This window comes from Taeniopygia guttata, chromosome 8 (assembly GCF_048771995.1).
Source record: "Taeniopygia guttata chromosome 8, bTaeGut7.mat, whole genome shotgun sequence".
In the NCBI taxonomy this organism is placed as follows: Eukaryota; Metazoa; Chordata; class Aves; order Passeriformes; family Estrildidae; genus Taeniopygia; species Taeniopygia guttata.
In genome coordinates this window covers 27964709-27986727 of record NC_133033.1, presented here as the reverse complement: position 1 = coordinate 27986727, position 22019 = coordinate 27964709, and the positions used below count along the sequence as shown (strand labels likewise).

Below are 22019 nucleotides of genomic sequence, written 5' to 3'. Positions count from 1 at the left end.
GTAGGAGGGGAGTGGAGCAGAGCTGGCTGGTGTTTGTGCCGGTATGCACATAGGGCAGCCTGTGCTTCTCCCTGCCAGCTGATCTGGTGCAGCACATGGGGCAGTGCTCAGGCCTGCTCCCTGCCAGCCCAGGGGCAGCTGTGCCCTGCCTCTGTTGCCCTGGACAGTGCTGGCTTAGCTGGTGCTGCAGCTCCTCTCTGGTGCCAGTGACAAGGATCACCAGTGTCTGCTGGGAGCAGTGGGTGCCTTCCTCTACCTGTGATTCAGTTGGTTTGTCTGGAGACTTCATGCAGCCAAAGAGGTTTAGGAGCAAGGCTACAGCCCTGGGGATTTGGGGTGTCTAGTTGGACAGGAAAGCTTTTTTAGGGAGTTGGTGGCCTGCTGCCAGGGATGCTGTTTCCTTCCCATAATGTAAGCATGGAATTCAGCACAGCCAAAACAGTCTAAATTTTTTTTTGAAAAAGTTCTTTAATTGTGGTTTTTGATGTTGCACAAAAATTAATGTGAGCCCATTATTATTAGTATTAGTAGTATGACTATTATTTTCTCCCTGCCTCGTTGCGTAGCCAATGGCTGCCGTGCCAGGCTAGTGCCTGGAAATTATGTCAAACCACCAGCTCTGCGTGCAGCTTGGGGAGCTGGAGCACTGAGCCTGTGCCCTGAGCCAGGTTGGTCCTTTGGCTGCTGTCCTGGCCACGTGTGCCCATGCAAGAGAGCCAAATCATTCCCCCAGGGGCCCGGAGAGGGGTAGCCCATGTGGGACCCTCTGGGCCAGCTCTGGGGTCTTGTGGAGTGTCTCCATCACCCGCATTTTGGGGGTGTCCTACCCACCCCCACAGCGCAGGAGGAGGGTCCTGGACGTGTGTGCCATGCCACAGCTACGGGGCAGGCGCTGGAAAGTGAAATGTTGCCTATTGCTTTAAGTTCCCTTGCTGGCCACGGGGACTTTTTTTTTTTTCCTCTTGTGCTATGAATGGGTTTTGCTGTAAATTATAGCTCTGCGCACATTCCCTCGGGCCGAGGAAAATAACCTCTGCCGAAACGCCAGCCCTGATCGCTGACTGGCTCCCCTTCTCTGCTCCCTAATTGAAACCAAATGTGCAAGATCTAGGATTGTGGGATTTCTGGCCGGCTCCCAGGAATCCGCAGAATGCGAGCGAGCTCCCAGAGGCATCTTGCATCAGCCCGGGGAAGTTCGCTCCTCACCTGGCTCCCCCGGCCCGGGTGAGGGGCGAGGAGCCCACCCGCCCTCCGCCGCAGCCCCACTCTGGTGAGTCACTCTCGGCTGCGTGGGGACGTGTGTGACCCTCCTCGGCTTGGGATTTTGGGAGGATACGGGTCAAGTGTGCTCCACAGCTGAGCCCAGGAAGAGGGGCTAGGGTGGAGGTCTGCTGGGAAGGGTCTGGGGCAGCAGCAGGGCACTGTCCTCACTCGGGGAGGTGACAATTGACCCCTTTTCGCCAGCCGACCCCACAGTGCCGGTGTTTCCCCTGTGTCTCGTGCCAGGCCAGTGTTTCCTGGTGTCCCTCCTCAGCTCCCACCGATGTGTCTGTTGGCAGAGTTGATGACACTGCTGGTCAGCCAGGGAGGCCCTGCTGTCCCCAGGGTCCCCTAGCCAGGCACCAGGTCACACTGGGAAAGCGAGCACAAGGCCACTGCCTGGTGCTCATGAGCCTCGTGCCCCAGTGCTGGCGCTGGGAGCCCACTGGTGCTGCCAGCCCCGGGTGGCGTCGGGGCGATGCTGCGGGACCTGCTGGCGGCGGGCGAGGCCGTGGCACGGAGCGGGGCTGGGGGCTGCGGCTGCCAGGGAGCGCTTGCAGGATGCAGCACCCACAGGATGCAGCACCCACAGGATGCTGTCCCCAGGCCCCCAGCCCTGCTCCTGGCAGGTCTCACCAGGGCAGCCCGAGCCGTGGGGACGTGCTGGCCGCTCCTCGCGCCCTGGACAGCTGTGATGGCCTGGGCTGAGCCAGCCAGCCCGTGGCTGGGGAGGCGCTGGCTGCTGCAGGAAATGGGGCTGCATCCAGCCCAGAAAAGTCTAAAATGGCATTTTTGGAAGGGAGGAGGACTACGGGTCCCAGCATGCTGCACTGTGCTCCCGCCAAGGCTGCTGGCAGCATGGCATGCTGGGGGCTGTAGTGCCGCTGGGGCAGGGATCCTGAACCCCTTATCCAAACACTCTTGGGCCAGGCTCACAGCGAGCCTGTCATCACTCAGGGACATTCTCTGAGTGGTCCTGACCTGTCTCACCTAACAGGACGGCAGCCCCAGCCCCGTATGAGGACTGGGGCTCTGCAACAGTGCAACAGGAGCCCTAGAAGCCCTGGCAGACTTGTGTCCAGGACCTGGTGTGCACAAGGGGTGCAGGCTGCTGCCATCCACCCGCCCCCCCGCCCCCCCCCCCCCCAGTTCCTCCAGTGCCAGCAAAGGTGGCAGTGCCCACCTGGGAAGCAAAGCTGGGGACCTCACTTGGAACAGGCTGACAGCAAGAGGGACCATGGCTCAGGTGCGGGTTGTCTCTTAACAGAAGCGGGTTTCGTTTCTCCCCCAGTTATTTCCCTTGGTTATTTCAGTAGAATAAGGAAGGAGGGAAATAAGGGAAAACAACAAAAAAGCAGCAGCCAAGGACTTGAAGTCCAGGTGATACCAGGGAGGAGCTCCAAAAACTGTCTGCACTAAAACTTTCCAGTGATTGAAAATCTTCAGCAAACATTTTCAGTCAAAGCATTGCAAAGCCATCCCTTTTTCCAGGCTGGTGGAACAAAACTGATTTCCAGCTGGGCTGCCAGTACTGCCCCTGTGCTTGACCATGTGTACCTTAGCCCTCAGCCTTGTGGCCTGAGTCACTGTCCCCGCACTGTCCCCCAGCTACGTGGGGATGATTTCCCTATACTAGGCTAAATGTAAATACATTCCCTGCAGGAGATTACAGCATGTGGTATCCTGATGCTTAAGGAGTTTACTCAGCCTGAAAGAATAGTAGGGAAAAATATCCCTGGATACTTTTTGGAATGCAGAAGGAAATTAAGATTTTAATGTTGGGGGGAACTGGCCGTCATCAAACGCTGTGTGTGCCTCTGGGCAATGCAGCTGAAATTCCCAGTTGCAGCTGAGTTAGTTGCAACCTAGCTACAGTTTCCCAGCTGGGAATAGGGAAAAAAAAAGGCAGCCACATATGTGCTTTTTGGGGAAAAAAAAAAAAAAGAAAAAAGAAAAAAGGAAAGGAAAATTAGAAAAAAGTGGAGGGAAATCATCCCAAATGCAGGTGTTTACTTGTGCCTCCTGCAGAGATTTTGGTGTTTGGCAGAGTCCCCCAGAAATCCAGCAGGGTGCTGTGGAGTGTGGAGAGCTTCTTGCAGAGTGCAAGTGGCAGCTCCTGGGGTTTTGCTCTCCCTTTGGGTGCTGGTGTGGCCACAGCAAGCCCCAGTCTCGCTCCTGCCATGCCAAGCCCCAGCTGTGGTGGCGACCAGGGCCATATCCAGCACCTCCAAGCTGGCTTTGTGGGATGTGGGCAGCTGTTTTGGTGTGTTTAGCCTTCCTCTTGGTGGTGGGGACAAGGCTGTGGGACACAACCAGGCATTCACCTGCAGCAGCAGTGGTGTTGGGCTGGTTCAAGGATCTGCCAGACATCCCTGGTGCAGTGGGCTTGACTGGGATTTACCCCAGCAGCTGGGCCATTTGGCCAGGAGCTGTGGTCAAATGCAGGGCTTGCAGGTCAATCTGCAGGAACTCCTTCAGATCATTTGGCTCCACTGGGATCTTGGGGAACCCCCAGGTTAGAAAGTTGCTCTTTCAAAAGTTAATGTACATTTAAACTTGATTAAAATAGCCGTTTTTAATAGAAAGAGAACTGATTGCATCTGGTGCTGGTGTGAAAATGTCCTCTTGGCAGATAAGGGGAGCTCAGGGAGCCTGGGGCAGAGCGGGTGACATTTAGAGGTGTCCCTGGTGCTTCTCCCAGCATGGTGCCACACCCCATGGTGGTCACCCAGAGGTGTGTGGGAGCTGCTCAGGTTCTGGGGGATTCCGGCAGCTGAGGTCTGGTGAGGGCCAAAGCACGGCTGTGGTGACAGCCCTGACAAAAGGGCAGGCACCTCCTCGGGAGGCCCCCTTGTCCCCTCTGAGGAGAAGCCCCAGCAGCACCAGTCCTTTTTCTCCCCATGCTGTGGCCCAAGGCCCCTTCCCAGGACCCCCAGGTCCCCTCCAGCCCCATTCCATGCTCCCCTCGAGGCAGAGGATGCAAGCTGGCTCCCATTCCCTTTGTCACACTTTCTGTGTCACACGTGGCCCTGGTACCCACTCTGCCATGGGGAGCTATCCCAGTAAATACCCTGTAAATCTCGGGTGATTATCTCTCCTCTCTCAGAGCCAGCAGGCAGGAAACCGCTCTGGCACCCTGCTATTATTGCCTTGTGTGATGGGGTTGTGCAACTTCTTCTTTTAAAGGCAGCCAAGGGTGGGCGGCCAGGCCAGAGCCTTTGTGCCCTGAGGTGGAGGCAGCCAGTGCTGGCCCCAGGCAGAGCCCAGGGAGCTTCCCGCGGCTCCTGTGGCCATTCCATGTGGATGTGGCACACCATGGCTCTCAGGGGTGGTGTCTGGAATCCCTGTGACCACCACCACAGATCTGAGGCTTGGGGCTCTGTTCCTCCTCTGAGGCTGAGGTGGGGACACAGGGTCTGGTGCAGGAGAAGTGCTCCCACCCTCAGCAGGGCTGGTGTTTGCCCCCTCCTTGGCTGCCTCAGCATGACGAGCCCTGGTTCTGTTCCACAGGACTGTCGACATGTTGGCCACCCCCAGACCGGCGCTGCTGCTGCTGCTGCTGCTGCTGCACGTCCCACGTGCTGCCAGAGCCCAGGTCAACCCCGGTAAGTCAGACAGGGACCAGGTGGCTGCAGCTCTGCTCCTGCCAGATGGCCAAGTTTGGACTTGCATCGTCTCCATCATCTCTGGGATTTTCTCAGCTCTGGGAGCAGTATGTGATGGCCCCCAAGCCTGCACCTGCCTTGTCACTCTGCTGTCCTGCCTCACTTGGGCACCTGCAGTGACCTTCAGAGCCCCTCCCCAGCTGCCACAGGTGCTGTCCGGCCCCTGGCAGCTGGCAAGGTGCTGGACATAGCAAAGCACTACAGTTCTGGGCTCTGAGTGGGGCCCTTGCCCATGGGGGCTCACTGAGTCTGGAGGTTGCCAGTTGCCAAGCTATTGTTTTCTCTGCTGGGCTGTGCCTTCTCTGGCAGTTTTGCAGCAAACCAAGGCTGGCTTTGGTGAAGTGGTTTGACTGGGTGCCTGGCTTTTGCTCAGAAACCACAACACTGAGCCAGCCAGCAGCACAAGTGTGTTTAGATGGCTGTTCCTGCAGGGCTCAGCCCCATCCTGTGCTGCAGGAATGAACAGAGCCCACGTTTTCCCAAGGTTTCCCCAGAGTCCCTTTAACAAGTCCCTTCAAAGACTTCTTCCATCTGTGCGAGGAGTTAGCTGGGTCTTCCCTGGAGATTGCACGATGCTTATTTAGGGAGGCAATCCTGTTTCTCCTGCAGACATCTATGGCTGGCAGAATTGGATTTGCCTGGCCAGGATTGTTATTACCGAGACAAAAACACAGGGCTGGCTCCATTTTTGGCAAGAATTAAATGAGAATTCAGTGGGAGCTGTGCTCTGCAGAGCATCACAAGTGGGAGAGCAGGAGACAAGAAGAGATGCTCCCACTGTGCCAATGCTCAGGATGAAGGTGTGCTCATCCCTCTGCCTGATGCAGGATATGGTCTCTGCGTGTGGTGTCCCGGGGATGGTGACACAATGGGACGTGGGTTCTTTGTGGGTACGGTGCCAGGCGAGCCAGGGGCTGTGGGGTAGGAGGTGGCCCAGGCACAGTGTCCTGCCTGGTCCTTGCCACCTCAGTGTGGGTGTTTTCTCGGGGTGGTGTGTGGCGGGACCGTGGTGGGCTGGAGCCGGCAGCCAGACAGTAAACATGGCCAAACAAGCCGCCCTTTCAGCAGTGCTCTTGGCAGCCAGGCATGAAAAAATAACTCCTGTGAAGCAGTGAGGATGCAGTGCTGAGGGAGTCGGCTGCCACTCGGGGGTGTAGCCCTCCTGCCACCCCAGGTACTTTTCCACTTGCAGCCCAGCCAGAAGTGGGGCTGGTGGTGGGAGCTGAGGGGTCATCAGGGAGGACGAGTGCCTGTCTTGGTCACTTGTTTCCCCAGGCAGGGACAGGGAGCAGCAGAACAGCATGGCACAGTTGCTGCCAGTGAGGTTTCTGGGCAAGTGGTCTCTGGAGTGAGCCCTCTGGAGCACGGGGACAGCAGTGCCAGCTCACAGGCTCTCCATCGCAGCCAAGATCCTTGTCAGCAAGGCTGTGGAGACCCCTGGAGACAGGGCCCGGCATGATCATCAGCCCTTGGAGCCACCTCCCCTTCTTCCCACTTGAAGCTGGGCTGGCATCTGCTTCTGGCCAGAGGCTTCACTTGCCCGGGAAGGTGCCTGCTTTGGCAGGACTGTCCCTTCCTTGCTTTGTCCTCTCTTTGTAAGCCAGAGGGATGGAGAGCGCTGCCCTGGAGCACAGTGGATGGCCCCAGCCCAGGCCATTTCCATGGAGGGATTCCCTCCTGCTCAGTGCCCTGCCGGTGTCATTGCAGCGGTGTGTCGGTACCCCTTGGGAATGTCGGGTGGGCACATCCCTGACGAGGACATCTCAGCCTCCAGCCACTGGTCTGACTCCACGGCCGCCAAGTATGGACGGTGAGTGTGGGCCTCCTGCAGGAGCCACAGCAGGGTCTGGGCTGGCATGGAGGGGAGAAGGGGGATGTGGGGCCGGCCTCAGGCACGTGCAAACAGCTCCTTCACTCTGGGCTCACAGGCTGGACTCGGAGGAGGGCGATGGAGCCTGGTGCCCCAAGACCCCAGTGGAGCCAAATGACCTGAAGGAGTTCCTGCAGATTGACCTGCAAGCCCTGCATTTCATCACGCTGGTGGGCACCCAGGGGCGCCACGCCAAGGGCCACGGCAATGAGTTTGCCCCCATGTATAAAATCAACTACAGCCGGGATGGCACCCGCTGGATCTCTTGGAGGAACCGGCACGGGAAGCAGGTGAGGTGGAGGCTGCATTGGATGGGGGGTGACGAGGCTCCTCCTGCCCATCCCCACCGTGCTTCTCTCTTCAGACACTGGATGGAAACACCAACACCTACGACATCGTCCTGAAGGACCTGGAGCCGCCCCTCATCGCCCGCTTTGTCCGCTTCATCCCCGTCACTGACCACTCCATGAACGTCTGCCTGCGCGTGGAACTGTACGGCTGTGCCTGGCTGGGTGGGTGGTGCGGTCCTGTGCCTGTCTCCATGTCCCCAGCGCCCATCCTGGGGTGCTGGCCATCCCAGCGGGGGCTGTGTGTCCTGCAGCAGCGGGATTGGCGGGGTGTCCATGCACTCACCCTTCCCTCCCTGCAGATGGGCTGGTGTCCTACAATGCGCCGGTCGGGCAGCAGCTCGTCCTTCCGGGGGGCACCATCATCTACCTGAATGACTCGGTGTACGACGGGGCCTTCGGGTACAGGTGAGGACTGGGTCCCATGCTGGAGAGCAGGCAAGGAGCATGTTCCTTCCCTGCATTTTCAGGCTGTTCCTCAGCACAGCAAATGCTTGCGGTGTCCTTGAGGTGGGGGACATGGCCAGCCTGGGAAGGGGGTCATTGTGATGGGGGAAGCAGCTCCAGTCCTTCCCTTGGATTTGCTCTGGCTGTACCACATATTCACATATGCCCCACAGCCTTTTCCAAAGAGGACATCAGGAACAAAATCCCCACTGGGATTGTCCTGGGGCCTGTGAGGTGCTGGGTGGTGCAGGTTTGTGGGCTGGCAAGAGTCACACTCCTTCTGTCCCTTTGCATGTGCCAGCATGACAGAGGGCCTGGGCCAACTGACAGACGGGGTGTCGGGGCTGGATGACTTCACACAGACCCACGAGTACCACGTCTGGCCCGGCTATGACTACGTGGGCTGGCACAACGAGAGCACGGCTGGTGGCTACGTGGAGATCACCTTCGAGTTTGACCGCATCAGGAACTTCACCGCCATGAAGGTCCTCACCCCCCCTTCCCTGTCACCCTCCCCGTGCCCCTCAGTGGCCGTGCTGACAGGCTGCCCCACAGGTCCACTGCAACAACATGTTCGCCAAAGGTGTGAAGATCTTCAAGGAGGTGCAGTGCTACTTCCGTGCGGACGCCAGCGAGTGGGAGCCCAGCGCGGTCTCCTCGGTGCTGGTGCTGGATGATGTGAACCCCAGCGCCCGTTTCGTCACCGTGCCTCTGCTGCACCGCATGGCCAGTGCCATCAAGTGCCAGTACTACTTCGCTGACACCTGGATGATGTTCAGTGAGATCACCTTCCAGTCAGGTACCCATCGCCACGGGCCCCGTGGGGACCAGTTTCTCCTGGGTGGGAGGCTCAAGGAGATAGCAGGGCTGTGGGGCAACCACACCCCCACTCTGATGTTCTCTGCTCCCTGGCCAGATGCAGCCATGTACAACAACTCAGTGCCCCCCGCCGAGGCACCTGTGGTCCCCACCACTTACGGTAAGCATGGGAAGCATGTCACTCTGTGCTGGGTGGGCACTGTGCCCCATGCCACAGAGTAAAGGGGCAGGGGATCTCCCCACGCCCCACTGTGACCAGCCCTCTCTGTCCCCTTCTCTGGCTAGACCCCACGCTCAAGGTAGACGACAGCAACACACGCATCCTGATTGGGTGCCTGGTGGCCATTATCTTCATCCTGGTGGCCATCATTGTCATCATACTGTGGCGGCAGTTCTGGCAGAAGATGCTGGAGAAGGTGGGCAAGCATGGTGTGGCCGGTGACGTCATTCTGGGCAGGTTCTTCTGGGAGCTCAGCACAGAGAAGACGGGCTCCATGCAAGGGCTGATGCTCCCTTCCCCTCCTCAGAAAGGCTGTGCTTTTCACCCATCTCCCGAGCAAGGAGACTTAGCTGAGCAGGGTGGTGACTTTGGGATTTGCCTGTTTGTCCATCCCTCTGTCCTGAAGCTGATCTGGGGAACAGGAGCCTGGGTGTGGAGGGTTCTCACCACAGCCACTATCAAAGTCATTCACAGAACTGATGGAGCCAAACCCAGACAGGAGAAGGGGGAAACATGAGGACAAACCCAGGCAGGGTTCGCAACTCAGGGACAAGGCACTAGAGAGGAGGTTTGGGCACATCCCCGGTACCATCCTCCCCGTGCTGTGGGGAACCCTACCTCTCTGCTGTCACAGGCATCACGGAGGATGCTGGATGATGAAATGACCGTCAGCCTCTCCCTGCCCAGCGAATCCAGCATGTTCAACCACAACCGCTCCTCCTCCCCCAGCGAGCAGGAGTCCAGCTCCACCTATGACCGCATCTTCCCCCTGGGACCTGACTACCAGGAGCCCTCCCGCCTGATCCGCAAGCTGCCTGAGTTCACCTCGCGGGAGGAAGACACAGGTGAGAGCCAGGACACCCTGTGTGCTCACAGCCATCTCACAGGTGAGGGCCAGGACACCATTCACTGGGCCTGCTGCAGCCCCCTCTCTCCAGCCCCAGCTTTTGGCCACTCTCCAAACATTTTGTCTCAGAGGGGAGAGGTCACACAAGTCCCCATGCAGCCCACATGAAGGTCACACAAAGCCTATGACTGAGAGCCATCACCAACGTCCACTTCCAGACTAAGCTGTGTCCCACTGTCATCCTTGGGATGTTCTGGCACCTCTTCCTCAATGATCTGGAGGTCAGGCATTGCTCTCTGCTCCTCTGGTGCTTAGGGCTTGTTGGTGTGTTTGCCATTGGTGGGGAAGGAGTGGAGCAGCCTGCGCTGCCTGCAGGAATGCAGCCCTGCGGGGCTCTGGGGCAGAAGGGACAGCGTGTGAGCAGCCACCAGGGAGCAGAGGGTGCAGGGCAGGACACCCATGGCAGGGCTGGCCCCGCGGTGTCCCCCCAGGCTGCAGCTGCCCCACCAAGCCATCACAGGCCAGCGTCCCTGAGGGCGTCCCGCACTACGCCGAGGCCGACATTGTGAACCTGCAGGGTGTGACAGGCAGCAACACCTACTCAGTGCCAGCCCTCACCATGGACCTGCTCGCTGGCAAGGATGTGGCCGTCGAGGAGTTCCCCAGGAAGCTGCTGACCTTCAAGGAGAAGCTGGGGGAAGGCCAGTTTGGGGAGGTGAGCAGGAACTGGGCCTGCTCTGAGCAGGGATCAGGCAAAGCTCTTCCCAGCTCGCAGGGGCTGTGGAAGGCTGCCAGTCAGCAGAGGTAATGGCTGCCCCTTGCTCCCCCAGGTTCACCTCTGTGAAGTAGAGGGGATGGAGAAGTTCACAGGGAAGGACTTTGCCCTGGAGGGCTTGGATGGCAGCTCTGACTGCCCTGTGCTGGTGGCTGTGAAGATGCTGCGGACAGATGCCAACAAGAATGCCAGGTAGGGACTGAGAGGGGCACACACCCCAGCACTGCCCCCGTGCAGAGCCTCAATAGGAGAGCTGGGATGCTTGGAAAGCATTCCCTGTCTCCATAGCCGTATGCCCAGTATGCAGCTGCAAGGACCACACTCCTGAGCTCTCTGGGTATTCTGGGCTGTCACATGTCAGGATCCTTGGTCCTAATCAGCTCCCGAGTGCCTATCTACCTGCTGAGCCCACTCTGCAGCTCATCTTCTGCAGTCTCAGGGGATGGTACCCACAGGTCCCTCAGGAGGCTTGGGTGGGTGAGTGGCACTCTTGGCCAGTCTGTGCTCACCTCTGTGCCCCTCTGGCTCTGTCTATCCCATCCGTGTGGTTTCTGTTCCGGAAAGGAATGATTTTCTGAAGGAAATCAAGATCATGTCACGGCTGAAGGACCCCAACATCATCCGGCTGCTGGCGGTGTGCATCACAGATGATCCCCTGTGCATGATCACTGAGTACATGGAGAACGGGGACCTCAACCAGTTCCTGTCCCGCCAGCAGGCAGGCGGTCCTGCTGCTGCCCACGCACCCACTGTCAGGTAGGGCTGCCTGGGAGAGCAGGGGCAGGCAGTGCTGCTTGCTCCTGGGACATCTGGCCTGGAGCCGTGCACCTTCTGGCTGTTGTCCTTCCTTCCTTCTGCTCATTCGTCCCGTGTGCCCCTGACAGTGACCTGCGGTTTATGGCCACCCAGATCGCCTCGGGCATGAAATACCTCTCATCCCTCAACTTCGTGCACCGGGACCTGGCCACGCGCAACTGCCTGGTGGGGAAGCACTACACCATCAAGATCGCCGACTTTGGGATGAGCAGGAACCTCTACAGTGGGGACTACTACCGCATCCAGGGCCGGGCGGTGCTCCCCATCCGCTGGATGTCCTGGGAGAGCATCCTGCTGGTACACGGGGCCTGGGCTCCTCTGATGGACACTGATATGGCTCTGGGGATGCTCACAGCCTGTCTTGGGCTAGGGGGTGCAGGAGGGATGGCGGGGTCTCTGCTCACTGCAGCCCAGATTTAGGGCGAAGCATGGGGAAAGTGGGAGTGGTGGCAGCTTTTCGAGGCAGGCTGGGGGGACTGTGGGGATTTTTGATGTCCCAGTGCAGGACATCCTTTAAGCAGAATGCTTGGCATTTTATCCTGGCCATGGTCAGGCCTGGAAGAGGGAGCAGTGTTGGCTTTTACCTTTGGCAGGAGCTGGGTCCTTGGCAAGCCCCAGAGCAGTCACTGCCAGCCAGATCTGGAGCTCACCAGACTCTGGCCCCAGGCAGAAAGCAGATCTGTGGGGCCAAACACCTCTCTAGGACCAGATCTGGATGCTGAAGCATCCAGAACAAGGTTCTGATCACCGAGCACCTACAGCCTCTGGAGCAGGGTGGGGTAAAGCCCACGCCTGACCCTGCTCTGCTCCCTCTGGCCAGGGCAAGTTCACAACGGCCAGTGACGTGTGGGCATTCGGAGTGACGCTGTGGGAGACCTTCACGCTCTGCCGGGAGCAGCCCTACTCCCAGATGTCTGATGAGCAGGTCATCGAGAACACCGGCGAGTTCTTCCGGGACCAGGGCCGGCAGGTAGGGTGGCATGGGAGGGACAGGACAAGAGGACCAGTGGTGCACCTAGGACATTAGGGGGCTGAGGAGAGACTTTAAGGTGACCAGACAGGGAGGTTGGCTGTGAGGCAGCTCTGGGACAGGAACTCCTCCGGGAAGGAATCCTGGTGAAGGGCCCATAGTGGCAAATGCTGCACTTTATGCAGCCCAAGGCATTGCTTGCTCACTGACCCCACTGCAGCACTTAGGGTCTGGGAGACAGGGGTTAGCGTCCCCATCTGGGGGTCAACTTGCCTCTGGGCACACAGCAGCACAGCCCCCACTCCAGGCCATGGAGAGATGGGGCACCCTGCGAAACTGGGCTCTCCAGGAGCAGTTTGCACATTGGTTTCTGTGGCAGTAATTCTCTCTTTGCCATTTCTGCCTTTTGTTTTGCAGACCTACCTTCCCCAGCCCATGCTATGCCCTGACTCAGTCTATAAGCTAATGCTCAGCTGCTGGAGACGGGACACTAAAGATCGTCCCTCCTTCCAGGATATCCATCGCCTTCTCCAGGACTCAGCCAGTGAAGAATGACCCTTGGCTCCCGCCTATCCTGGTCCCCATCCTTCCCTGTCCCCAGAGGAGCCCCAGATGCAAACAGAAGCCACTTCACAAGGACTTAGCCATAAACCCCGAGCAGCTGCTCGTGTTCTCATTGTGCAGTGAGGCCTCAGAGGAGACCCCCAAGGACAGCAAAGCCCCACGGCATGGGACGGCTCAGACCTCCCTCTTCCCCGCAGACCTGAGCCTGGCAGCAGCGTGGGCTCGGGGAGGGTTATTTATTGGTGCTGTTCCTGGTGACAAGGACTGGGCCAGAGTGGCTTCTCTTCCCTGGCTGAAGGGGGTGAACCTCAGCTGGACTTTCTCCGTGAGGAAACTTGGCCCACATGCAGGGCAGGCGCCTGGGGAAGGGATGTGTGCAGCTGTGTGCCTGCTGGAGCAGGGACAGACTGGCAGCCACCACTGGTTTTGGGAGGAGGTGGGAGCTGCCACCAGGTCTCAATAGGCTGTGCAATCGCGGGGTGAAAACAAAGACTCCGTGGACATCTGGGGCTTTGGACATGCCACGTGGAGAGGCAGGAAGACCCTGCTGGCCAGCCCCAGCTGCACAGGGAGAAGACTGGGGGTGCTCCCAGCGCCTCACCCAGCTGCTGGAGTGTGCAGCCAGGGAGGAGCAGGCATCCTGTGCCGAGGAGACATTCCCTCGCCGATCACAGCCACCCCAGGGCAGCTCAACTGCCCAAGAAATGCATTTTGGATGCCCCACGGGTGGTGCATGGCAGCTGGCAGCAGGATGCTAGCAACTTTTAGTTCCATGGGGAAATATCCAGGTCCTCCTCCCCCAGGATTAACCCGCATCTTCATCTGCCAGAAGAGGAATGGATGTAGCAGAGTTTCATTGGCAGCTGCTTGCTGCCCATGCCTGCAACAGCCCCATGGGCATGGAGCAGGGCGCTCCAGCTCTCCCTGGTTCTCAGCCTGGGATCACAGTCCAGCTGAAGCACCTGAGCTGGGCTCTGCCACCCTGAACATGCCACAGCATTCTGGCACCCGTCCATCCTCCCGAAGCAGCCAGCATCCTGAGCAAACTGGGCAGGTGCCAAAGCCATGTGTCTTGGCAGGTTACACACCACACCCCAAACTCAGACCTTCCTGTGGCTGGACAGGAGGAGCTGTGGACTTGAGGGTCCATGGACCCCTCCACACTTTTGTACGCACTAGTTCAGCACCAGCAGGCGCGCGTGGCACAGTTCCCAGCATCCCATGGCTAAGGCATGTGTATATTCAGTAGATGCACCTATGTGTAGGGGCAAACCCGCTGAAGAGACACTCAGTATGTGATCTGGCTGCATGGTTTCCTTGTGGCGCTTCTGCAGGCAGCTCAGCTCGCCTCCCGTGTGGGCACCCTGGGGCTGGGGGGCCCTGGAGCTGCACTGTGTGCCTGGGATGTGGTGTGGAACAGAGGGAACAGCCTGAGAGAGTTGGAGCAAGGATGATCAAGAGAGCAGCTGGCTCACCCACACTAGCTGTCCATCCCAGCGGGTGGGAGGGAGGTGGGTAATGCTCTGAGGCTTAGCATCCCTGTCAGGACGTGTCCAGCAGCGGGGCCAGAGCAGGACCCTGAATCTGGGAGAGGGGAGGGCAGGGATGGTGGGCTGTGCCCCGCAGGAGACTGGCTGGTCTCCTGCATGCTCCTACTGGCTTGTACAGAGGATGTCTCATCCCTGCTGAGCGTGTCAAGACAAGGATGGGCTTTGTCCATGTCATGGAATTGATGCCCCTCTGCTTGTCCCCGTGCTCAGGGTGCGTTGTGGCCCATCGCAGCCGTGCCTCACCAGGCTGGGTGCACTGGGACAGGTGAGGCACCTCTGCAGCTCCCAGTGCCCGGGCACTCTGCACAATCTGCACGACCCTACATTCAATAACACGCCGGGGTGTCTGGGGGGCAGCTGTGGGGTCCGGTGTGCCCATCCCCTGCTCCAGATGGGACCCTGCCAGGAGCAGGGCTGCCGAGAGGGCTCCCGGAGGGCCCTGCACACCCAGAGCTCCCCGCCACCGAGGGAACGGCGACCTGCTGGGCATGTCTGCCTTCCTCGGTGGCAAGGGATGTCAGGGCTCAGCAGAGCAGGGCACAGCTGGCTCCTGGGAAGGGAAGGGGAAGGGGAAGGGGAAGGGGAAGGGGAAGGGGAAGGGGAAGGGGAAGGGGAAGGGGAAGGGGAAGGGAAGGGAAGGGAAGGGAAGGGAAGGGAAGGGAAGGGAAGGGAAGGGAAGGGAAGGGAAGGGAAGGGAAGGAAGGGACAGCGGGAACACCCAGGCTGTCCGCGGGAAGGGGCGTGGCCAATACTGCGTGGGCGTGGCCTGTGCGGTGGGCGTGTCCATCGGAGGCGGGCTCATGGGTTACGTCACTGTGGCCCCGCCCCCTGCGCGCGGGCCACCATCACGCCACCGGCGGCGCGGGCCCCGCCCCCGCGGCGGGCGCCGATTGGCTGCGGGGCCGGGCGGGGCGGGGCCGGCAGCGCTTATAGCGGCGCGCGGCGGGCGGGGGGCAGCCATGGAGCGCGTGGTGCTGGTGACCGGTGCGAGCGGGTGAGCGACCGGGGGCAGCGGGCAGCCCGGGGTGGGGGGCAGCCTGGGCTCTCTCTGACACTGTCCCGTTGCAGAGGTGTGGGGCTGGCGCTGTGCCAGCGGCTGCTGGAGGAGGATGGCCGCATCCACCTCTGCATCGCCTGCCGCAACGAGCAGAAGAGCGAAGCCACGCGGGACCTCATTCTGGCCACCCACCCCGCCGCCCAGGTGTCCACCGTGGAGGTGGACCTGGGTAACCTGGCCTCCGTGCTGCGGGCCGCCCGCGAGCTCCGCTGCAGGTACGGGGTGTGCCGGTCAGACGCCGCCGCCGCGCTCCGCCCCACCGGGCGCCTCTGACCCCGCTCCAACCCCACCCCTGCGCTCTTCTCCACACAGGTTTCAGCGCCTGGACTTCGTCTACCTCAATGCTGGGATCATGCCCAACCCGCACGTGAACTTCAAGGCGCTCTGGCACGGTCTCCTCACCGGGTAGGAGGTGTTGCCGGGGGTTCCAGCCCCCTGCTTGCGGGAAGCACGGGGTGCTGGCCTCGGCAAGATGTGCTCTGGGGTCCCGTGCTGAAGAGCCTGTCTCCCTCCTTGCTGTGAGACAGAGCACGTCCCTGGGATGCACGCTCTTGTGTGGGGTGGCTCTGTCGGCTGGGTGCTAGGGCAGCCCAAGGCACCCAGTGCCACTTCTGCTGGGTGCTTGGGAAGGGCAAGAGGCCACCCAAAGCTTGGAGCCGCTGCCGCTGCGTGAGAAATGCTGCTCTGTTGAACTCTGGGTCTCCTGGCTGTTGTAGCGATGCCAGCACAGGTTCCTGCGAGCTGTTCATAGCAGTGGCTCAGGGTGCTTTGTGATGCTCACGCGTTGGTGGAGCATTGCTGTTCTATGGCAGCGTGGGGAGGCTGGGCTGAGGAGCGCAGTGAGCTGTGAGTCTAACAGAGCTGTTGGGGTGCTGAGCGCTGCTGCCGCACCGGTTTCCTTGCCTGCATTAGCTATGGCCCAAGGGCTTGGCTCGGTACTGGAGCTTAAGTTATCTGAGCTGAAATGAGGGAATGAGTTCTTTTGTTTACCATGAGAAAGTGAAAGAAGGGACAAGTCTTCTCTGGTCTGGTCAGTATTGAGGCACTTGCAAATAAAGGGCCTGGGATACTCTCTAGACCTTTCCCATCTATTTTTTTCATGGTTTAATATTGCCCTTGAAGGTGAAGCTGTGCGGAGCCTGTGAGATGGGGGCTACAGCTGAAGTGGGGGACCGCTGGATTCCTCTTGGCAGTGTTCCTCACTATCTCCTGTTCTTGGCTTCCAGTAAGCTGCTCCACATGCTGACCACTGCGGAAGGCGTCATGACCCAAACAGACAGGCTGAATGGAGATGGGCTTCAGGAGGTGTTTGCTACCAACCTCTTTGGACACTTCATGCTGGTGAGGCTTCATATGAGGACTGAACCCTCACACTGATGTTTGATTTGGGTAGCAATGGGTCTGGGCACTACAGCTCTCACAGGTTCAGATGCTGATGACAGAGAATGGCAGGATAAAGGCCTTGACATTTGTTTAAATAGCAATAAATGATGACTTCTGTTGCAAGAGTTTATATAATTTTGAGATTACTTTAGTGAGCCAGCGGAGAGAAGTCAATCATTGTAGTTATCTATCCAGGGTAAATGCTGAGGCTTGGCTATATTAAATTCTGAGGTGCTCAACTGAGCTGTCCAGCAGAATGACAGCTGCTCATACAAGTGTTTGCTTTTGGCTAGTCTAGAAAAACTGCTCATAAAAGTGTCTGCTTTTGGCTAGTCTAGAAAAGCTGGCTGAGAAAGCTGAGAGAAGCTCACAGCCTTATGTGCTGTGAAGTTATACCCTAAGAGTGGGAAACTGCTGTGTTAAGTAAGTTAACAATTCTTTTTCCAGGTTCGTCAGCTTCAGTCTCTACTCTGTGGTAATGAGAAGCCCTCACGACTCATCTGGACCTCCTCCAGCAATGCCAGGGAGTCTGCCTTCAGCCTCTCTGACTATCAGCATGCCAAGGGGCAGGAATCATACAGTTCCTCTAAATATGCCACTGACCTGACAAGTGTGGTTCTGAACAGGAAATTTAATGGCCAGGTGATGACGGGGTTTGTGTTGCTGCAGAAACCTAATGAGCTGCTACTGTTCGTAATTATCATGACATTGTTGTTACCTAGTTGCATTCATTCACTCATAGCAGTCTGATGCATTCCTTAATGCACAGGTAAGAGCTAAACATGGCTGAGGTTGAACTGGTGGTGTAGGGGGTAGAGAATCTGACAGAGAGATTGCCAGATTCTGGAGTTCTTGCCAGAAAAACTTCCCAAAGCTGGAGATTTCAGGAGTAGTTCTTACCTTGTAAGCTCTTCTCTTTAGATCAGAATTGATGTTAAAGAGCAAAGGGCCTCTGCTTTATTCAGGTGTCCCTGCCTATTAAGCACAGGGCTGCTCTGGCAGTGCTGACTACAAGCACTGGAGCTGCAAGCTCTGCTGGTGGCTCTGTGCTGCTGCTCAGGTTTGCCAGTGAGCTGTACAAGCAATCTGCCTTCCCCATCATGGGGGATTGATGGGTTGTGCTGGCAGCTGCAGCCTTGGTCCAGCAGTGGTGGTTTTGCCATTCTCAAACACTTCTGGAGAGAATGGTTTAGTCCCAAAAGGCTGAGCTCTTATATATAAAATAAGAAGTAGTCTTTGGTCTGAGTGGGCTGTAATTTGTGGGATATCTGCTGTGGCTGCTGAGCTGCATGGAGATTGCACCAGGAGGCTGCATTTTCTGCCCTGGGGGTTTGTAATGGGCATGGATCTAACACAAACCTTTCCAGTTTGGACCTCTTAAAAATCACTACATCTAATTGCTCTCTGCTCTGGTACTTAGTGGAGTATCACTGTCTGATGTCTGTACACACCCTCTCTTGCTGAGGAGTACTGGGAGGTGTGGGTCTCAGATTCAGTCAAAGAAAGAAAGTGAGAGTTTCTAGCCAGGCAAAAAGCCTGGGAAAGAGCTGGGAAAGAATGTAAATAATTCTTTATCTCTCTTGTTCTCACACTGTTTATAGTTAAGTTCTATCACTGTGCGTCAAGCACTCTGAACCAGTGCTGTGAGTTGTTTTCACTTCAGGACCAATGGATTTGGCCTTTGTGAAGCTCTGTATAAAAGAGCGGTGTATTTTGAATAAATAGGAGTTTTACTCTCAGCAGCCTTCTGAGTGAGTTTCTTCATTCCTGTCCTGCCTCGACAGCGACAGGGAGGGAAGGAGCATGACCCATTCTTTTAACTGGTGTAATTGCACACTGACTTGGTTTCTTCTCTGCAGGGTCTGTATTCCAGTGTTGTTTGTCCTGGGCTCGTTATGTCCAACATGACATACAGAATTTTGCCTGTTTTTCTGTGGAAGCTGCTAATGCCCATCATGTGGTTGGTGAGTGGATGTCCTGGCTGGTTTTGGGCTGTGACACACTTCACTGCAAGGGGGATGTACAGCACGCTTCTGGCTCCTTGCTGCCTGTGTTGGTATAGATTTCTTCCTTCTGTTGGGCTGGGCAGGCTGGACCTTCTGTAAGCCTTCCCCTTCTCATCTTGGGGCCCCAATTTCCAAGCTGAGTTTGGAGGTTTGGTGCTGGACACTTCAGAGGGGCAGGGTTCAGCCCTTCAGCTACAGCAGTGTTTGTCAAGGCTCCCTTTGGAAAGTTTGCCAGTTCTGTTTGGGATTGTGAAACACCATTAGATTGCTGGCAGCAGAGCTCAGGATGTGGCCCCAACTTGGCCCTGTGCTTTGAGATGCTGTTTATTTCTAGAGCAACGTGTTTTTCAGTGTTGTTCTTTCCCCTCCTCTAGAAGGCAGTGTTGTTTTCTTTCCAACCCTATGGAAAGCAAAGCTTCCTGCTCTATTTACTCTCCCCCTGCTTTCCCAGAAGTTCTCTTGCTTTTCTTCCTCCGGCCTTCAGCTTTCTGGGTTCACTGCAGTTCTGTGCCTGAAGGCTGCCTGTTCTGACCCTTGATGCTCTTGCCTTTCATCTTAAGCTGCCCCAGTTACGGTAGCTGATCCTGCTGGATCACATTTCTCCTGGCAGCAGAGAGGCAATGCCCCCTCAGTTGTCCTCAAAGCTGGCAGTCCTGCAGATCCCCTCTGCCTCCTGCCATTCCTGCCCTTGAGACACTTCCAGAAGAGGCACCTGCAAGGTGTGTGTGGCCTGTTGTTCCTGCCTTGGGGTGTCACTTGCTGATTTGCCGGGGGCTGCAGAAAGCAGTTTGTGGTGAAAAAGGGATGCTTCAGTCAGTGTGCAGTGTTACCTATTGCCCAGTTTGAGAAGCATTTGTACCTCTAGTATATTATCTAGAGGTACAAATGTATTTGGGCTGCTCAGGGCTTACCAACAAGCGTTGGACCACAGTACAAATTCTGCCATGTCCTTCTTTCCACTCAGATCCGATTTTTTGCCAAAACTTATACTCTGACGCCCTATAATGGAGCAGAAGCTCACGTAAGTAGTTCACAACTTGCTTCTTTCTTCCTTCTGAGTAGTTCTTCTGGGGTCTTGTGGCTCTTGAGCAAAGAACCTGTCAGCAAGGCTGGTGGGTAGGTGCTGTGTTTGAACCCCAGATACCACACAGCAGTGAGTGTGGGGAGCCAGCTGTCCCCAGGGCTGATCAGCCACATGGTGCTTTATGGCCTTCATCTGGTACCCATAAAATAAATGATTTTGGGAAAGCATCCTGACCAAGGGAGAATGATGTGCAGCACAGGGGATGGAGGTGGGTGATGAGGGGCACAGTGTGTCTCAAGCACAGTGGGAGCAGAAACCTCCATTACTCTTGGCTCAGGTAGGTCACATCTGAAGGGAGCCAGCTCAGAGCTTGACATATCACATCTTCCCCTGCTTGGTGAGAGCACCTGTGGTGTCTTCTGTGTCTGCTGGCAGTCAAGTCTTTGCCCACAGGTGTGGCTGGGACAGTGTGTGCTGAACTTGTACATCTTTGTGCTGTTCTTCCCAGGTATGGCTGTTCAAACAGAAGCCTGAGTACCTGGATTCTCTTGTCAAATACCACAGCTGTACTTCTGGACTGGGGAGATGCTACGTGGAGCCTCGAAAGGTCAGTGGAGAGGGAGCTTTGTGCTGAAAGGTGTTTGGCTGGGGGTCTGCCATCTGCTTTGTATGGGAGGGCTGGTGCCAAGGGTGTCCTGTGCCTGGAGTGGAAGGAAGATGCTTGTTGAATGCTAAGTAGCAGGAAGGGATGTGGGGTTATCTGCAGTGTTTCCTAGAGTAATTCCTGGCTTAAGCTGGAGTCTGGAAGACAATGGAAGTGATGATTGGAAGTGAATGTAAGAACAGCTTAAGTGTGTAATGATACTTCCCCAAAATATGTTCTGGCTTATGCCCTGGTGACAACTAAAGATGTCTTTAGTTGGCTGTCTGTGAAGGTAGAAGCCCTGGAAATGCACCCTGCTTATCCCCAGAGCTGCCCTCCGTGTCTGCACTGGCTACCACTAAGGTGATGGTCTCACAGTGCTGTTTCCTTGCTTTCCAGATGGATGTGGATGAAGACACTGCTGAGAAACTTTACCAGAAGCTGTTGGAACTGGAGGAACAGACTCTAGAGAAATACCATGATCTTTTAGATTAAGTAAAGCTAGTCTCAGTGGGGTGAGAGTCTTGTATCAGTAACATGGGTTTTCTTCATTCTGGTGCTACCTGTGTTGCCAGCTGTTCTGCAGGCACACAGCTTCAGACATCTTCCTTCTCGACAGAAGGTGAACAGTTCCTGAAAGTGGAATTGTGAAAACTGAAGAGAAATACTTAGACCTTTTGCTATGGGATTTTTCTTTTGGCATAAAACTAGAGACCTTGAGTAGGCAGAGTCTGTCCTAACACAGTTGCAAAGTGATGTCTTGCAGAAGCGTGACTGAACTGTGTGTGGTTCAGGAACAGCCTCAAAACCTGTGGTTTCCATCTGGCTCAATGCAGTAAAGGCAGCAGTCTGGGGTGCTGCCCTGCATCTTGGCTCTGCTGGTGTTTGTAGATGGCTCAAACTCATCACCTGTGGCTGATCCTGATGTACTTGAAAGCTCACCTTCAGCTGAGCTGGCCTTACGCTTGTTCACCGAAGCTGGGGCTGGTTCTACAGACCTGCCCAACGAGATTGAACCTTACTGGCAGGCAGGGTCTGCCCAGCAGCTGAAACCAAGCTCCTGAAGAGCTGGCCTGAGAAGCACACACCTGCCTCAACTGTGAAGACAGATGCCTTGCTGTCCCCTGGGTACGGGCACTTGAGGGTTTTAACCATGACTGGCTTGAAAGGATGATGTTAACCTGCACTCAGGGCCAGTCTGCTCTGTTTTGAGCAAGTGTGAGAGGTTACCATGCTGTTTTATCTATTTAACTCTTTTTATATAAATCTATTGTACCAACCATTCTTCCTGTTTATCTGGGGGACCTTCACCAAGTACCTGCCACCAAGTAACTTCAAGTTCTGTAATGAATAAATGACTGAAATTGAGTTGTCCTTGATGCAGTGGTGTTTTTACTCCAATACCCATCTACTTTTGACTTGGAAGCTTGGAAGGAAATTTAATTTGTTGCCTGTGCATACCTGGGAAGTGTGAAGTGTCTCCTCATTGCCACAGAAGAGCTGTTAACCACCTTTTTTGCTTACTTCTTTAGTTAAGGAAAGGCATGAGTTATTTCTGAAGACTCCAGTGTGGTCTTGTGTGCTGAGTGCCTCTGGGAAATCTGAGACTATTTCCCAGCCTTAGGCTGTCGGGGGATGTCTCTGGTGCTTGCTCACCCTGCTGTGTCACACAGTGACTGGTTTAATGCGCCCTGGCAGGGGAGCCCAGGCGCTTCCCTGGGCTGGCCGGGGCCAGGGGATGCTAAAGGGTGCCCAC

The 22019-nt window shown here is 56.7% G+C and overlaps 2 protein-coding genes across 3 annotated transcripts; both read left to right on the top strand.

Annotated features, from left to right (window-relative positions):
- Positions 1–1140: 1140 nt before the first annotated feature.
- Positions 1141–13899, top strand: DDR2 (discoidin domain receptor tyrosine kinase 2). Of its 2 annotated transcripts, none has more exons than XM_030279774.4 (17): positions 1141–1270; positions 4771–4865; positions 6633–6735; positions 6854–7085; positions 7202–7307; positions 7445–7550; positions 7891–8074; positions 8145–8388; positions 8506–8568; positions 8694–8824; positions 9263–9473; positions 9967–10190; positions 10306–10442; positions 10815–11006; positions 11135–11363; positions 11887–12036; positions 12454–13899. In XM_030279774.4, exons 2-17 carry the CDS (start codon positions 4781–4783, stop codon positions 12589–12591), a joined length of 2535 nt encoding a protein of 844 aa, XP_030135634.2. In that variant the 5' UTR covers positions 1141–1270; positions 4771–4780; the 3' UTR covers positions 12592–13899. The 2 variants fall into 2 exon arrangements, with proteins under 2 accessions (XP_030135634.2, XP_030135633.2); XM_030279773.4 differs by having other exon boundaries at positions 7160–7307.
- Positions 13900–15001: 1102 nt separating this feature from the next.
- Positions 15002–21631, top strand: HSD17B7 (hydroxysteroid 17-beta dehydrogenase 7). The gene is made up of 9 exons (XM_041717940.2): positions 15002–15144; positions 15219–15422; positions 15520–15612; positions 16434–16548; positions 17038–17232; positions 18450–18554; positions 19561–19617; positions 20129–20227; positions 20663–21631. The coding sequence occupies exons 1-9, from the start codon at positions 15110–15112 to the stop codon at positions 20756–20758; spliced, it is 999 nt and encodes a 332-aa protein (XP_041573874.1). The 5' UTR covers positions 15002–15109; the 3' UTR covers positions 20759–21631.
- The last annotated feature ends 388 nt before the right edge of the window (positions 21632–22019 follow it).

Excerpts from the sequence above, each read along its gene's own strand:
- DDR2 (XM_030279773.4), top strand. The coding sequence starts at position 4,781 with ATGTTGGCCACCCCCAGACCGGCGCTGCTGCTGCTGCTGCTGCTGCTG. Across the intron at positions 7,308-7,444 it reads GTACGGCTGTGCCTGGCTGG|ATGGGCTGGTGTCCTACAAT; the intron begins GTGGGTGGTGCG and ends CCCTCCCTGCAG. Across the intron at positions 10,443-10,814 it reads GATGCCAACAAGAATGCCAG|GAATGATTTTCTGAAGGAAA; the intron begins GTAGGGACTGAG and ends TGTTCCGGAAAG.
- HSD17B7 (XM_041717940.2), top strand. The coding sequence starts at position 15,110 with ATGGAGCGCGTGGTGCTGGTGACCGGTGCGAGCGG. Across the intron at positions 15,423-15,519 it reads GCCCGCGAGCTCCGCTGCAG|GTTTCAGCGCCTGGACTTCG; the intron begins GTACGGGGTGTG and ends TTCTCCACACAG. Across the intron at positions 15,613-16,433 it reads TGGCACGGTCTCCTCACCGG|TAAGCTGCTCCACATGCTGA; the intron begins GTAGGAGGTGTT and ends CTTGGCTTCCAG.